The following is an 18,198-nucleotide window of genomic DNA, read 5'->3' as shown; positions in this document are numbered from 1 at the left end:
TAGACTACACCCACCAGTGACGTTTTCCCCTTATTGTTCCTTATCTCCATCCAAACTGTTTCAACACCCTTATCATTTGAGCCATATCGTTTCTTACTATTGCAGTGATTCCATCCTTTATCAATAGAGCTACCCCACCTCCTTTTCCTTTCTGTCTGTCCTTCCAGATTGTCAAGTATCCCTGAATATTTAATTCCCAGTCCTGGTCACCTTGCAACCACATCTCGGTAATGACAATCAAATCATACCCATTTGTCTCAATTTGTGCCGTCAACTCATCTATTTTGTTACAAATGCTACGTGCATTTAGACAAAGTGCCTTTAAGTTTGTTTTTTTACCCTTTTTCTTGCCTGTTTCCCCTCTCCTTCAAACTCACTTTCTTTATTCTTGTTTTCTAATTCCCTCTTTACTCCCTTCCCTACTAAATCTCGTTTCAGATTCCCATCCCCCTGCCAAGCTAGTTTAAACCCTCCCCAACAGCACTAGCAAACCCCCTCGCGAGGATATTGGTCCCGGTTCTGTTGAGGTGCAACCCATCCGGCTTGTACAGGTCCCATCTCCCCCAGAAGCGGTCCCACTGCCTCAGGCAACTGAAGCCCTCCCGCCTGATGGTATAGTATTGTTCAGGACTGTTTACAACAACATACAAGAATGGATCATCAAATTCAACAGAAATAATAAAACTCTTAATGACTCCACCCACTCTGGTGTGCATAGTTTCCTTTTGCTGCAAACAAATTAATTACTTGTGCATTCTGGACCTTAATTTCCTTGGGCCTGGGAAGCACAATATGGGAGCAAAAGGGGTGGAAGAGGCCCGAAAGACACACTGGCCTGGAGCCGACAGAAGACCCTTCTGCCTATAAAAAGCAGATGTCATCTGAAGAGGTTGGGCTGACGGAAGGGCTTCACCCGCTGGAATTGCCATGGCTCCCGATTCTTAAGCATCAGTGATTTGGGCACCAGAAAGATAATGGCGTCCAGGTCCATGAAAGGACACACGTAGGGCCCACTGGAATGTCCATGCACAGGTCTTGGTTTGGTCAACCCAGAAGACTGCAAGCAGGATCAGAAAAATAAAGAGGTCCAAGTTTCAACATTCTAAATACTTTAGAGCCAGCCTTGCCTGCTTGTTCCTGAGCAGCGTCAGTGCTGCAATGTCCTCCTCCACGGCAGACACACAAGTTGTATCCATTATGGTGTGGAAATATTTAAAATAGCTGATCCTGGGTATTCTGGCAAAGATTGGGGTCAGGATTTTTAACCACTGTGTCTCTAGTGGGTAGACACGTTAAGTTCAGAAAGCTAGGTGCATTGGAAGAAAATGCAAATTGAGTGTTGTTAGAATTCAGGCCATTTCCCAACACTCTACTTTGTGCTGTAAAAGCAACATTCCATATTTAGGATTGCACCTGTATGAACCAAAACTTAAATTTGTGTGTGTACCAAGGGGATGCCATGGGCTAACTATCTACACTTTTACTGCTAGCTTATACCAGAAATACTCCTGATCTCTTCAATCAGCAGAAAAGCACCATTTATTTCAGGTTAAACTGAGTTGTATATAATAAGATAGATACATGCACAGAAGCCAAGTTAAATCAGCAGTTAATACAGCAAAACAGACTTAACTCTTATATAGCTTTAACCATTTAGTAATGGTATAAGGTTTTTAATTTGTAGTCCTTTATCAGTCTTTTAATGTGAATTTTTTGACGGGATTTCTGCCACGGTCGAAATGTATATGGGGGTGGCATCAGGCAGCCAAAACAGTGCTGCATTGTAAAATCAGCAGGTTTAAACCTCAGTTTATGCTGAGTTATGGCATTTTTATAATGCAGCATTGGTTTCTAGAGAGCAGTGCTGTTTTGGCCACCCGGTACCACCCTCTCCATTTACATTTCTATCCTGGCAGAAACTGACTTAGTGAATCCACCAGTAGCTTGTCAGACCTATGGGTATCTGCCACTGCCGGAATATGTTAAGTCAGGCAGTTCATATTCGTAACTGCAACTCAGAGCAAGAAAACCACACGTTTGCCAATGGCAGCATTTTTTAAGCATAAAAGAGTGCTTTAATGAATCCCAGCTGAGGTGACAGTAGAAGCATCACAATTGGCCCTCAGTGTGAGCCTGGAAAGGGATAAATTAAACGGGGACCTCACTGCTCATCATTATCCAGTGGCTGTTGTTGGAAAGTATGTGTGTGGGTATCAGGTGAGGAGGGATCAAGATTGACTGTGATGTCCCCTATAGCTGTATAGTCTGACAACAATCATTCTCTAAGCTCACATATGGACATTCAGGTGAGATACGAGCATGTGGCCTAGCTCCTGTGGAACCATACCCCAGCAAGAGTTAGCATCTGCGGGAGAGGATGTTAGAAAATTGCACGAGGAAATAATGAAGTCAGCTTATTAATTTATAACGTAAAATAATCAGATTTTGATTTACAATAAATAATGTTCCTGTATTTTGGATTTTTTTCCTTCAGATTTCTGAATGATTTCTAATTTATTAAGATTTTGCTTGTCACTGCTCGTTTTACTGTCCTTCCATCCTTTCCTGAAGGTGTTAACTGCTAGCTGGGGTACAGTTCCCTGACACTATGTCCAAGTTACTGTTATTCATGTGTGAGCCTTGAGTTGGTGAGTGGATTAGGGGTAAAGATTGGGTTCAGGTGTGATCAGAGTTGAGCCTGTTCCTGTCCTCTGAGGGTCCAGGGTTCAAGTCCCTATTCGGTGATGCTTTACCTAAAAGAGTTTCCTGTCCTCACTAGTTGTCTACACAAATTGGGTGCTTTCAGTAGAGGTTCCTGGGTTGCAATCAGCAAGGCTCCAGGTCAATTGCCCCCTCTCTAACTTACTGAAGTCCCCTACTGCTGCCCTGGTTGAGATCAGCTAATACGGAACAAACAAAGGAGCAACCCTGGGGCCATTCTGGTCTTCAGGGCTCAACTACCTGCTGGGAAAAATTACTCAGCCACTGGAAGCAGTGATGGTGGGGGGTCCGTCAGCACGAGAGAACTGCAGCGGGTCTGTCAGTGGCTTTTTAACCCAGTCACTGATTTGCATCTGATCTCTGGATTTCCTGACCAATTTGCGCGAGTGATGATATAGAAACATAAAAACATTGAAAATAGGTGCAGGAGTAGGCCATTCGGCCCTTCTAGCCTGCACCGCCATTCAATGAGTTCATGGCTGAACATGCAACTTCAGGACCCCATTCCTGCTTTCTCACCATACCCCTTGATCCCCCTAGTAGTAAGGACTACATCTAACTCCTTTTTGAATATATTTAGTGAATTGGCCTCAACAACTTTCTGTGGTAGAGAATTCCACAGGTTCACCACTCTCTGGGTGAAGAAGTTTCTCCTCATCTCGGTCCTAAATGGCTTACACCTTATCCTTCGACTGTGACCCCTAGTTCTGGACTTCCCCAACATTGGGAACATTCTTCCTACATCTAACCTGTCTAAGCCCGTCAGAATTTGATACGTTTCTATGAGATCCCCTCTCATTCTTCTGAACTGCAGTGAATACAAGCCCAGTTGATCCAGTCTTTCTTGATATGTCAGTCCCGCATCCCGGGAATCAGTCTGGTGAACCTTCGCTGCACTCCCTCAATAGCAAGAATGTCCTTCCTCAAGTTAGGAGACCAAAACTGTACACAATACTCCAGGTGTGGCCTCACCAAGGCCCTGAACAACTGTAGTAACACCTTCCTGCCCCTGTACTCAAATCCCCTCGCTATGAAGGCCAACATGCCATTTGCTTTCTTAACCGCCTGCTGTACCTGCATGCCAACCTTCAATGACTGATGTACCATGACACCCAGGTTTCGTTGCACCTCCCCTTCTCCTAATCTGTCACCATTCAGATAATAGTCTGTCTCTCTGTTTTTACCACCAAAGTGGATAGCCTCACATTTATCCACATTATACTTCATCTGCCATGCATTTGCCCACTCACCTAACCTATCCAAGTCACTCTGCAGCCTCATAGCATCCTCCTCGCAGCTCACACTGCCACCCAACTTGGTGTCATCTGCAAATTTGGAGATACTACATTTAATCCCCTCGTCTAAATCATTAATGTACAATGTAAACAGCTGGGGCCCCAGCACAGAACCTTGCGGTACCCCACTAGTCACTGCCTGTCATTCTGAAAAGTACCCATTTACTCCTACTCTTTGCTTCCTGTCTGCCAACCAGTTCTCAATCCACGTCAGCACACTACCCCCAATCCCATGTGCTTTAACTTTGCACATTAATCTCTTTGTGGGACCCTGTTGAAAGCCTTCTGAAAGTTCAAATACACCACATCAACTGGTTCTCCCTTGTCCACTCTACTGGAAACATCCTCAAAAAATTCCAGAAGATTTGTCAAGCATGATTTCCCGTTCACAAATCCATGCTGACTTGGACCTATCATGTCAGCTCTTTCCAAATGCGCTGCTATGACATCCTTAATAATCGATTCCATCATTTTACCCACTACCGATGTCAGGCTGACCGATCTATAATTTCCTGTTTTCTCTCTCCCTCCTTTTTAAAAAGTGGGGTTACATTGGCTACCCTCCACTCCATAGGAACTGATCCAGAGTCTATGGAATGTTGGAAAATGACTGTCAATGCATCTGCTATTTCCAAGGCCACCTCCTTAAGTACTCTGGGATGCAGTCCATCAGGCCCTGGGGATTTATCGGCCTTCAATCCCATCAATTTCCCCAACACAATTTCCCGACTAATAAGGATTTCCCTCAGTTCCTTCTTCTTACTAGACCCTCTGACCCCTTTTATATCCGGAAGGTTGTTTGTGTCCTCCTTAGTGAATACCGAACCAAAATACTTGTTCAATTGGTCTGCCATTTCTTTGTTCCCAGTGATGACTTCCCCTGATTCTGACTGCAGACGACCTACCTTTGTCTTTACTAATCTTTTTCTCTTTACATATCTATCGGAGCTTTTACAGTCCGTCTTAATGTTCCCTGCAAGCTTCCTATCGTACTCTATTTTCCCTCTCCTAATCAAACCCTTTGTCCTCCTCTGCTGAGTTCTAAATTTCTCCCAGTCCCCGGGTTCGCTGCTATTTCTGGACAATTTGTATGCCACTTCCTTGGCTTTAATACTATCCCTGATTTCCCTTGATAGACACGGTTGAGCCACCTTCCCTTTTTTATTTTTACGCCGGAGAGGGATGTACAATTGTTGTAGTTCATCCATGCGGTCTCTAAATGTCTACCATTGCCCATCCGCTGTCAACCCCTTAAGTATCATTCGCCAATGTGCCGTGATGTGCAAGGATTCTTCATCGCAGTTAAGGCCACTTACGGCCCAAACACCCAAGGCCCCACATCACTGCTGGCCAAGAATGGGGAAACACTCATCAAGGACATTGAGGCAGTCAGGGCCTGCTGGAAGGAGCACTTCGAATATCTCCTCAATTGAGACTCTGCCTTTGACTCGAGTGTCCTCGACTCCATCCCGCAGCATGCTACCCGCCACCACCTCAGTGAAACCCCAACACTGCACGAGGTAGAAAAAGCCATAAAACAGCTGAAGAACAACAAGGCTACGGGAGCGGATGGAATCCCTGCTGAGGCACTGAAGTATAGCGGAGAGGCACTGATGCCGCGAATACATGACCCCATCTCTCTCATCTGGAGGGAGAAGAGCATGCCGGGAGATCTCAGAGATGCAGTGATCGTGACCATCTTTTAAAAAGGGGACAAGTCCGACTGCGGGAACTACAGAGGAATCTCCCTGTTGTCAGCCACTGGGAAAGTCATCGCTAGAGTCCTCCTCAACTGTACATCAGTGTCTCTTTAGGAAAGGAGGGGAGAAATCTAAAGAGACATGGACCATGTATAGTAGACACCTCAAGTCGTTGGAGAAATAGCACCAACGATGTCTCCGCAAGATCCTACAAATCCTCTGGGAGGACAGACGCACCAACATTAGTGTCCTCGACCAGGCCAACATCCCCAGTATTGAAGCACTGACCACACTTGATCAGCTCCGTTGGGCAGATCATATTGTTTGCATGCCAGACACGAGACTCCCAAAGCAAGCGCTCAAATCGGAACTCCTTCAGGGCAAACGAGCGAAGGGTGGGCAGAGAAAACGTTACAAGGACACCCTCAAAGCCTCCCTGATAAAGTGCAACATCCCCACTGACACCTGGGAGTCCCTGGCTAAAGACCGCCCTAAGTGGAGGAAGTGCATCCGGGAGGGTGCTGAGCACCTCGAGTCTCATCGCCGAGAGCATGCAGAAATCAAGTGCAAGCAGCGGAAAGAGCGTGCGGCAAACCAAGCTCCCTGCCCACCCTTCCCTCAACGACTATCTGTCCCATCTGTGACGGCGACTGTGGTTCTCGTATTAGACTGTTCAGCCATCTAAGGACTCAAAATGAATGGAAGCAAGTCTTCCTCGATGATGATGAGTCTAAAATGAAGATAGGCAATGTTATTCTAGGTGGTGGAATCAAGGCGATGTGGATATATCGCTGAAAGAAGAAAAACTTTCTATATATAGATTATGGTGCTAACATTCAACAACTTGGTCCCAGACATGCTCACCACAGTGCTTTGGGAACCTAATTTACAGCCGATGCTTCTGCATACATGCCAACCATCTACATTTGAAGCTCAAAGCACTTTTTATTCACACATGCAGACCAAACCCCTCTCCTCTCTCATTCTCTCACAACAAGAGGAATTTTCACACAAAATATGCAGCAGCCAGAATCACTTCAAGTAGCAACAGGACCCTGGTAGGAATGACATAGAGGGGGAAGGGGAAAGGGAAAGTCTGTATGTTTTTGAAATTAACCAGAATGCCTGATCTTTAATGTAATCATGTTGACACGAGTGGTGGTGCAGGGTGGTGGTTGGATGGTGCAGGGTGGTGGTTGGATGGAGCAGGTCCAATTCAAATTTGTTGCCTATCGCCCTGACTGGGATACTGCCATTCTCAATAAGATTGGATCTGAATTCCCTCTGTGCTCTTAGGCAATTTAAATAAAATTATTGAAAATATTTTGTCTTCCAGTAATAGGCTATGTGCTGCTACTGGGAGAGAAAATTCTTAAAATATACAGAGAATTAATTAATTCCCAAATAGAGAACAGTTTTCAATTAAAAAATGAGCAAATATCTTTCCTATTTAGATGGCAAAATGTGATGTCCCTGTGTGCAAGCCAAAATCCTGGAAAATGAATCACTGAAATGGCAAAATGATTTCTGGGAGGAGGGATGTGCCTTCAAAGCTCCCTGGAAATTCAGTGGCCCATAGAAGTTTACAGTGCAGAAAGAGGCCATTCAGCCCATCATATAAGTGCCAGGTCTTTTCCCAAAACTGCACGTTGTGCTCTCACTGTGCCCTATCAATGTTTTGTATGAAGTCATAATTTCTTCTTTATTCTTGTACTCTATGCCGCTACTTTCAAACCTCAAAGTTGACCTTCTTTTATGGCTTTATCTACCAGCACTCTCAGTTAAGTGAATTATATATTCGAACACCTAGGTCTCTTTGTTCACCCACACTCCTTGATATATTCCCATTAAGTGTATGCTCCCATTTGTTGTTTTTTTTCTCCTGAAATATATAAATTCACACTTATCCACTTTAAATAGCATCTTCTACCTATCTGTCCATTCAAGATTGTATTCCCTACAACAAAATCCAAATCATTTAAATATACCAAGAACACCCCTTCTTCAGTCCAAGCAACACATTTATCCTAACTTTGTTTCCTGTCCATCAATTAACTTATTATCGATTTTGCTACATTTCCTCTTTCACCATATGCCTGAACAAACCTATTGTGTGACATATATTTTCTTTGTCTATGCAATCAGTCAGGTCTTCAAATAAAAAATTGGTGAAATATGAATTCCCTTAAATAATCTACGTTGCCTTTCCTAAATGCTTGTGTGGAGGTTGAGCACATGTCGAAAAATTGTGTACAATTCTAAATTTCCTCCTACAGCCCTGACTACAATGATACCAATCAATAAAAATGAGTTCAAATTCCTAATTTGCTCTTAGGATTTTTTCTTAAAAAGAAAATTAATTGAAATATTGTAATTCTTTGCTGCTGGCCATTTTAAATTGTGTATATATAATAAAATTCCAAATGCTAAACAGAGAGTAGTTTTAAATAAAATTAAAAATGTCCCTTTTATAGAATCATAGAATAGTACGACACAGAAGGAGGCCCTTCGAGTCTGCGCTGGCTCTTCTGAAGAGCAATCCTGTTAGTCCCACTCCCCTGTTCTTTTTCATATCCCTGCAATTTTTTCTCCTTCAAGTATTTATCAAAATTCCTTTTGAATGCTACTATTGAATCTGTATTCACCACCCTATCAGACAATGCATTCCAAATCCTAACCACTTGTTGCATCAAAAAGTTTTTTCTTATGTCGCCTCTGGTTCTTTTGCCCATCATCTTAAATATGTGACCTCTCGTTATCGACCCATCAGCCATTGGAAACAGTTTGTCTTTACTTACTCTATCTGAACCCTTCATGATTTTAAACACCTCTATGAAATCTCCTCTTAACCTTCTCTGCTCCCAGGCGAACAACCCCAGCTTCTCTAGCCTATCCACGTAGCTGCAATCCCTCATCCCTAACTCGAGCATATTATTTCCAATGCTTCTAGCGCTCCGATATAGATAATCAGAAATGCAATCCTATTTTGGTCACTAGTCCCCAAAGGTGCCACTATTGCTATGTTATGGGTATTATCCAGGTCATCTGTGAACACTAGATCGAGGTGCAAATAACCCTTGATGGGTTACATCACAGAAACAGGCCTAACCAGTCTGTGTTGGCATTACCTTCCGTTTGAGCAAATATTTCTAATCACATTTACCCATTGGGTCAGAAACTAATCTTGTACCATATTTACTTGCTCTATTACCTCACTTCCGTTTGTTCATTCGTAGTTCATACTCAGTTGCTTGAAGTCATTATCGTTACAGCATTGTTGTTTGAACCTACTCATCTTATCTCCTCATATAATATGTTGTCATTTTTCTTATCCTGCGACAGATCCCTACTGTTAATCATATCTTCTATCTGATTGATAACTCAAATCAGGCAATTTCATGCGTCTTACCTTGGAATATGTAACCAACTTCTTTAATTTCCATACTATCTTAAACTTATCCTGCTGTCTTGAACATCTTATACACCTGCATATTGAATTCACTGTAATTTTCTGGTCTGAGCTACAATTCTGTAATTCCTGTAATGTTATATCTCCCTGCTGCTGCCAAAACTTCTACCTCAAGCATCTTATTGCAAATTCTTATCACAATCTGGTATCAGGACCTAATTGCAGCCATAAGGGGGTAGAGTTTCTACTTGAGCGCAAAATGCACTCAAATATCCATGAGTTTTCCGAAGTGAAGTTATGGTTTAAGTTTCGGTTCAAACTTATTTGCATAATCACAAATGCAAAATCTTTCATGAACTAACGCACTCGAGCAAGTGTTTTGCAATGTAATTGTTTATTTTTTTTCCCCTTGCATTAAACATGTTTCTTAAGATGTTGAAGAGTGGTAATCTGGTGAAGTTTTATTAATGCAGCTGAAAATATGTTCAGCACAAAAAATAAGCATTTTTAATGTGTGTCCAGACCACTACCTGTGAGTAACCTGATTTAAAATAATTGAAAATGTTTTTAAGAAACTATAAGAACCATGTACTAGTTTCATTGGTGTACACTACTCAGTTTCTTTGTGAATTAAATATTTTTTTAATATTTAAAAACTTTTAAAAGGTGTTTATTCATGCCCTTGCACCTAAAAAAAAAAGCTTAATTTTAAGAGCTTCCTCGAAGGGACACCAACGAACACAATTAACATAAACACTAACCTGGCAGTCGGCTGACAAATAAAATAAAATGCGTCCACGGCAGTGCACCCTCCCCTTTAAGGGCGGACGCACCGCCCAGGTACACACAGCTTTCCACCGGGGCACCAACTGGCGGTCAATCCGCTCCCGCAGGGCAATTTCCCGTGCAGGGCAGAAAGGAGGTCGTCGCCGGTCGGTGGGGGTCCGTGCTTGCCCGACGGGCGGGAGCACGGGCGGCGCGGTAACGATTACCGCTGCAAAACCAATTTTAAAAAATGGTGCTTACTCTGCATCGACTAGGCGGAGAGTCACTACCAATCAGGAATAGTATTAAAGCCAAGGAAGTGGCATACAAATTGGCCAGAAATAGCAGTGAACCTGGGGACTCGGAAAAATTTAGAACTCAGCAGAGGAGGACAAAGGGTTTGATTAGGGCAGGGAAAATGGAGTACGAGAGGAAGCTTGCAGGGAACATTAAGACGGACATAGAAACATAGAAAATAGGTGCAGGAGTAGGCCATTCGGCCCTTCTAGCCTGCACCGCCATTCAATGAGTTCATGGCTGAACATTCAACTTCAGTACCCCATTCCTGCTTTCTCGCCATACCCCTTGATCCCCCTAGTAGTAAGGACCTCATCTAACTCCTTTTTGAATATATTTAGTGAATTGGCCTCAACAACTTTCTGTGGTAGAGAATTCCACAGGTTCACCACTCTCTGGGTGAAGAAGTTCCTCCGCATCTCGGTCCTAAATGGCTTACCCCTTATCCTTAGACTGTGACCTCTGGTTCTGGACTTCCCCAACATTGGGAACATTCTTCCTGCATCTAACCTGTCTAACCCCGTCAAAATTTTAAATGTTTCTATGAGGTCCCCTCTCATTCTTCTGAACTCCAGTGAATACAAGCCCAGTTGATCCAGTCTTTCTTGATAGGTCAGTCCCGCCATCCCGGGAATCAGTCTGGTGAACCTTCGCTGCACTCCCTCAATAGCAAGAATGTCCTTCCTCAGGTTAGGAGACCAAAACTGTACACAATACTCCAGGTGTGGCCTCACCAATGCCCTGTACAACTGTAGCAACACCTCCCTGCCCCTGTACTCAAATCCCCTTGCTATGAAGGCCAACATGCCATTTGCTTTCTTAACCGCCTGCTGCACCTGCATGCCAACCTTCAATGACTGATGTACCATGACACCCAGGTCTCTTTGCACCTCCCCTTTTCCTAATCTGTCACCATTCAGATAATAGTCTGTCTCTCTGTTTTTACCACCAAAGTGGATAACCTCACATTTATCCACATTATACTTCATCTGCCATGCATTTGCCCACTCACCTAACCTATCCAAGTCGCTCTGCAGCCTCACAGCATCCTCCTCGCAGCTCACACTGCCACCCAACTTAGTGTCATCTGCAAATTTGGAGATACTACATTTAATCCCCTCATCTAAATCATTAATGTACAGTGTAAACAGCTGGGGCCCCAGCACAGAACCTTGCGGTACCCCACTAGTCACTGCCTGCCATTCTGAAAAGTACCCATTTACTCCTACTCTTTGCTTCCTGTCTGACAACCAGTTCTCAATCCATGTCAGTACACTACCCCCAATCCCATGTGCTCTAACTTTGCACATCAATCTCTTGTGTGGGACCTTGTCGAACGCCTTCTGAAAGTCCAAATATACCACATCAACTGGTTCTCCCTTATCCACTCTACTGGAAACATCCTCAAAAAATTCCAGAAGATTTGTCAAGCATGATTTCCCTTTCACAAATCCATGCTGACTTGGACCTATCATGTCACCTCTTTCCAAATGCACTGCTATGACATCCTTAATAATTGATTCCATCATTTTACCCACTACCGATGTCAGGCTGACCGGTCTATAATTCCCTGTTTTCTCTCTCCCTCCTTTTTTAAAAAGTGGGGTTACATTGGCTACCCTCCACTCCATAGGAACTGATCCAGAGTCAATGGAATGTTGGAAAATGACTGTTAACGCATCCACTATTTCCAAGGCCACCTCCTTAAGTACTCTGGGATGCAGTCCATCAGGCCCTGGGGATTTATCGGCATTCAATCCCATCAATTTCCCCAACACAATTTCCCAGCTAATAAGGATTTCCCTCAGTTCCTCCTCCTTACTAGACCCCCCGACCCCTTTTATAACCGGAAGGTTGTTCGTGTCCTCCTTCGTGAATACCGAACCAAAGTACTTGTTCAATTGGTCCGCCATTTCTTTGTTCCCCGTTATGACTTCCCCTGATTCTGACTGCAGGGGACCTACGTTTGTCTTTACTAACCTTTTTCTCTTTACATATCTATAGAAACTTTTGCAATCCGTCTTAATGTTCCCTGCAAGCTTCTTCTCATACTCCATTTTCCCTGCCCTAATCAAACCCTTTGTCCTCCTCTGCTGAGTTCTAAATTTCTCCCAGTCCCCAGGTTCGCTGCTATTTCTGGCCAATTTGTATGCCACTTCCTTGGCTTTAATACTATCCCTGATTTCCCTTGATAGCCACGGTTGAGCCACCTTCCCTTTTTTATTTTTATGCCAGACAGGAATGTACAATTGTTGTAGTTCATCCATGCGGTCTCTAAATGTCTGCCATTGCCCATCCACAGTCAACCCCTTAAGTATCATTCGCCAATCCATCCCAGCCAATTCACGCCTCATACCTTCAAAGTTAGCCTTCTTTAAGTTCTGGACCATGGTCTCTGAATTGCAAACGTTTCTATAGATATGTAAAGAGAAAAAGGTTAGTAAAGACAAATGTAGGTCCCCTGCAGTCAGAATCAGGGGAAGTCATAATGGTGAACAAAGAAATGGCAGACCAATTGAACAAGTACTTTGGTTTGGTATTCACTAAGGAGGACACAAACAACCTTCCAGACATAAAAGAGGTCAGAGGGTCCAGTAAGAAGGAGGAACTGAGGGAAATCCTTGTTAGTCGGGAAATTGTGTTGGGGAAATTGATGGGATTGAAGGCCGATAAATCCCCAGGGCCTGATGGACTGCATCCCAGAGTACTTAAGGAGGTGGCCTTGAAAATAGCAGATGCATTGACAGTCATTTTCCAACATTCCATAGACTCTGGATCAGTTTCTATGGAGTGGAGGGTAGCCAATGTAACCCCACTTTTTAAAAAAGGAGGGAGAGAGAAAACAGGGAATTATAGACCGGTCAGCCTGACATCGGTAGTGGGTAAAATGATTGAATCAATTATTAAGAATGTCATAGCAGCGCATTTGGAAAGAGGTGACATGATAGGTCCAAGTCAGCATGGATTTGTGAAAGGGAAATCATGCTTGACAAATCTTCTGGAATTTTTTGAGGATGTTTCCAGTCGAGTGAACAAGGGAGAACCAGTTGATGTGGTGTATTTGGACTTTCAGAAGGCTTTCGACAAGGTCCCACACAAGAGATTAATGTGCAAAGTTAAAGCACATGGGATTGGGGGTAGTGTGCTGACATGGATTGAGAACTGGTTGTCAGACAGGAAGCAAAGAGTAGGAGTAAATGGGTACTTTTCAGAATGGCAGGCAGTGACTAGTGGGTTACCGCAAGGTTCTGTGCTGGGGCCCCAGCTGTTTACATTGTACATTAATGATTTGGACGAGGGGATTAAATGTAGTATCTCCAAATTTGCGGATGACACTAAGTTGGGTGGCAGTGTGAGCTGCGAGGAGGATGCTCTGAGGCTGCAGAGTGACTTGGATAGGTTAGGTGAGTGGGCAAATGCATGGCAGATGAAGTATAATGTGGATAAATGTGAGGCTATCCACTTTGGTGGTAAAAACAGAGAGACAGACTATTATCTGAATGGTGACAGATTAGGAAAAGGGGAGGTGCAATGAGACCTGGGTGTCATGGTACATCAGTCATTGAAGGTTGGCATGCAGGTACAGCAGGCGGTTAAGAAAGCAAATGGCATGTTGGCCTTCATAGCGAGGGGATTTGAGTACAGGGGCAGGGAGGTGTTACTACAGTTGTACAGGGCCTTGGTGAGGCCACACCTAGAGTATTGTGTACAGTTTTGGTCTCCTAACTTGAGGAAGGACATTCTTGCAATTGAGGGAGTGCAGCAAAGGTTCACCAGACTGATTCCCGGGATGGCGGGACTGACATATCAAGAAAGACTGGATCAACTGGGCTTGTATTCACTGGAGTTCAGAAGAATGAGAGGGGAACTCATAGAAACGTTTAAAATTCTGACGGGTTTAGACAGGTTAGATGCAGAAAGAATGTTCCCAATGTTGGGGAAGTCCAGAACCACGGCTCACAGTCTAAGGATAAGGTGTAAGCCATTTAGGACCGAGATGAGGAGAAACTTCTTCACCCAGAGAGTGGTGAACCTGTGGAATTCTCTACCACAGAAAGTTGTTGAGGCCAATTCACTAAATATATTCAAAAAGGCGTTAGATGTAGTCCTTACTACTAGGGGGATCAAGGGGTATGGCGAGAAAGCAGGAATGGGGTACTGAGGTTGCATGTTCAGCCATGAACTCATTGAATGGTGGTGCAGGCTCGAAGGGCCGAATGGCCTACTCCTGCACCTATTTTCTATGTTTCTAACCCGTGTCCAACTCCTTGAGGCGGTCACGGCTCTTAAAGAAAGGGGCAATTTTGGTCCTTTTGGCTTTACAGCAAAAGTAACTGTCCCCAAATCATATCTTTAAAACCTCCTACTACAATAATATATACATTGGTATGATGAAATGTTACTCTTGCTGTAAAGACAGAGTTGCTAAAGCAGCCTTCGGTATTCATATGCAGAAATGTTTCCATTGCAACATGACACATTTTTATCTTTTCATTTAAAGTATTGCTCTTTGTCTAGTGCATTCCTTTTTGAGCAATTTTGTGTTCATTGCCTTTTTTAAATAAAATTAAATGGGGAATATTTGCATTATTTAAATGCAAATCAAAATTATATGACTTGTGGGCTATTTTCCTTGAAATACTGAAAATCCTCCTTTACTGTTTTCTGTTTTACTCCTGGTCAAGTAATTGGCACAATTACTTGCAAACCCTCTAAATTCAATAACCCTTGCTTCTTTCTCCCTGCCAAAAAAGTCATATCATATATATTTCCCCAGAAAATAACTGAGTGTGACAGATATTTTGAATTTAATTATAAACAAGAAAACCACAAGATAAATTAAGGTTATGAAGTAACTTTTTCCCTACTTAGTTAATGTAAGGAATAGCACAGTGCAAGCTTTCAAAATGGGGTCGATGGATTTGACCCCGGTGAAGGAGAGATGAAAAATGCTCAGTGCAGGTTCTGAAAGAAGGTCTAAATTAGAGCACAAGGTAGGATTGAATGCTTTGTTACGACATTCTTATGTTCTTAAGTTATTTATTTAACTATCTATTCATCCTTTGTAGTGATATCAGTTTGAGGGAGGATTGATTGACCAATAGGAGATGGATTTAAATACATGGGAATTTTAAAAAATCATTTCAGCTTTCTACGTGGATACTATTCAAACTACTATATACCAGTAACTCCTCCTGTGATTCAACCAGGTGGCCTATATGTTAAATTTGTTCTAGTTTTGAGATCAGGAGTTCAGACCATTTGACATGCAGATGTGAAAAATGTAGGTATTCATTACATTTGTCTCCCATCCTTCTCAGTTCCACCCCAGAACAATCCCATTGACAGCAGTCTACATGACGTGGTTGACATAGCACCAAGTCGAAAGCGACGGCATCGGCTTCCACAACAGAAGAATGAAGTGGCAGAGACTCCAAAAGGTTCTGAAGAAAAGAGGTGAGAATTTTCTGAGGCGATGATGTGTTTTTTATGAACTGAGGCTTTGAAATGAAGTTGTGAGCTATAAGCACATGAACGCTTCACACCTCCATTAAAAGATGTGGACAGAGGAATTTCATACAATCACATTAAGAATTTGCATATTAATATCTCACAGTATTAATTTCAAGACTAAAATGTTATATGATCTTTTGAGTGTGTAAACTAGTTGCATTGGTGAGTTAGAAACAAAATTGAGTTAATTGGTTATGTAAATTATATGTTGTAAAACAGTGATAATGAAAATGGTGTGGCTTAAACTAATTAGCAACTTACTGTGAAGCAACTGTGTTCCTTTAGAATTTCTATGGCAAGGATTAGTATCTCTGTTATTCACTGGCTGCTTGTTCTGTTGTGCGATCTATTAGGAGATGTGTGTGGATTTAATGTGGAAAGTTGGACCTGAATAATTCAGACATTCTTGCAACTGGTTTATTAAGATGATCCTGGAGACGTGCAGTTTATTTTCACTTGGTATATGTCAACTATATTTTTATTCCACTTGTGCGAAAAATTTCAGAATTATAAATGAATTTACTAACAATCCTGTGAAATCTAATCCTGATGCATGAAAAGGAAGAAAAAAATTTTTTTGGAACAACAAAGTGGTTGCTCATGTTTTAGCTGTTTATCATATTGAGGTTTGAAGTTCCTAAAGAATATGGGCTCAATTTTCCTCAGTGATTTGCGCCGTTTTTTTGGAGTAGACTGCTTTTTTTGGCGTATTGAGTCAAATTTTTGGTGTATTTATTTTTTTCAAACTTTCCCCCTGCAATCTGCACTGGCGTAACTGACTTAGTTATGATTTTTCTCAGAGTTTTTTTTGACGTTATGTCTGCGCTGGTTTTTTCAATTGTTCGCAGTTTGGCAAACATTTTTTTCCATTACATTGGCGTATCTGGCCACTCATGATAAACCTTCTGGTGAGTTAAGAAAACCAGTGCACACTCACAAATCTGCACTGAAAGACGCCATTGATTTTAAATCGAAGATTTTGGAGGGAGTCAAGAACACTGTCAAAATCAATAATAAAGTTCAAGTTTTTTTTAATCTGTCAACGTAGAAGTGTAAATTTGTTGGAATTCACAAGTTTTCTCATTTTTTTGCTCACTCACACGCCACCAACAAAAGTCTTGAAGATGGTCTGGAGGGTTGTAGGTTTGGCCGGCAGAATTGATCTCGTGTCCGGACACGGCGGCTCGGGGTTTGGCTACAAAACAAGCCGTGTGGCGGAGGAGGGAGAGAGGAGAGCAGGGATAGCCGATCTTACGACTTGTAGCCCGGGGAAGGGGAGGGAGAAAGAGATCCGATCTTATGGCTTGTAGCCTGGGGAGGGAGAGAGATAGCCGATCTTACGACTTGTAGCCTGGGGAGGGAGGGAGATAGCCAATCTTATGGCTTGTACTCGGGAAGGGGGAGGGAGAGAGAGGTTACAAGACTCAAGGGGGGGGGTAAGGGAGGAGAGGTCACAAGACCTTTGGGTGTGGTCCATCCATACCGACCTTGGGTGGGGGGGAGAGAGAACTGCGAACCTGTGCTGCCTGCTTTCCTGCCATTTTGAGCTTCTTTGAAAGTTTAAATCCAAGGAAGATGCATATAAATTGGCCAGAAAAAGCAGCAAACCTGAGGACTGGGAGAGTTTTGTAATACAGCAGAGGAGGACAAAGGGTTTAATTAGGAGGGGGAAAATAGAGTACGAGAGGAAGCTTGCTGGCAACATAAAAACTGACTGCAAAAGCTTCGATAGATATGTGAAGAGAAAAAGATTAGTGAAGACAAACGTAGGTCCCTTGCAGTCAGATTCAGGTAAATTTATAATGGGGAACAAAGAAATGGCAGACCAGTTAAACAAATACTTTGGTTCTGTCTTCATGAAGGAAGACACGAATAACCTTCCGGAAATACTAGGGGAACGAGGGTCTAGTGAGAAGGAGGAACTGAAGGAAATCCTTATTAGGCGGAAAATTGTGTTCGGGAAATTGATGGGATTGAAGGCCGATAAATCCCCGGGGCCTGATAGTCTGCATTCCAGAGTACTTAAGGAAGTGGCCCTAGAAATAGTGGATGCATTGCTGATCATTTTCCAACAGTCCATCGACTCTGGATCAGTTCCTATGGACTGGAGGGTAGCTAATGTAACACCACTTTTTAAGAAAGGAGGGAGAGAGAAAACGAGTAATTATAGACCGGTTAGCCTGACATCAGTAGTGGGGAAAATGTTGGAATCAATTATTAAAGATGAAATAGCAGCACATTTGGAAAGCAGTGATGGGATTGGTCCAAGTCAGCATGGATTTATGAAAGGGAAATCCTGCTAGACTAATCTTCTAGAATTTTTTGAGGAAGTAACTGATAGAATGAACAAGGGAGAACCAGTGGATGTGGTGTATTTGGACTTTCAAAAGGCATTTGACAAGGTCCCACAAAAGAGATTGGTGTGCAAAATTAAAGCACATGGTATTGAGGGTAATGTACTGACGTGGATAGAGAACTGGTTGGCAGACAGGAAGCA

General features: G+C 42.9%; 1 protein-coding gene across 4 annotated transcripts in view; it reads left to right on the top strand.

Annotated features, from left to right (window-relative positions):
* The window catches only part of xrcc4 (X-ray repair complementing defective repair in Chinese hamster cells 4), a 691,243-nt gene that overhangs the window by 497,987 nt on the left and 175,058 nt on the right, over nucleotides 1–18,198 (top strand). For 3 of the 4 annotated variants that reach the window (XM_070885488.1, XM_070885479.1, XM_070885499.1), the window contains exon 7: nucleotides 15,509–15,644. In XM_070885488.1, the coding sequence (XP_070741589.1) occupies nucleotides 15,509–15,644 (136 nt within the window). Of the gene's footprint in view, nucleotides 1–15,508; nucleotides 15,645–18,198 lie in introns of those variants that run through there. The other variant, XM_070885508.1, reaches the window with a different exon arrangement.

The sequence above is a fragment of the Pristiophorus japonicus genome, chromosome 1, assembly GCF_044704955.1.
Source record: "Pristiophorus japonicus isolate sPriJap1 chromosome 1, sPriJap1.hap1, whole genome shotgun sequence".
NCBI lineage: Eukaryota > Metazoa > Chordata > Chondrichthyes > Pristiophoridae > Pristiophorus > Pristiophorus japonicus.
The sequence above is the reverse complement of the archived record's forward strand: the minus strand, read 5'-3'. Positions and strand labels throughout refer to the sequence as shown.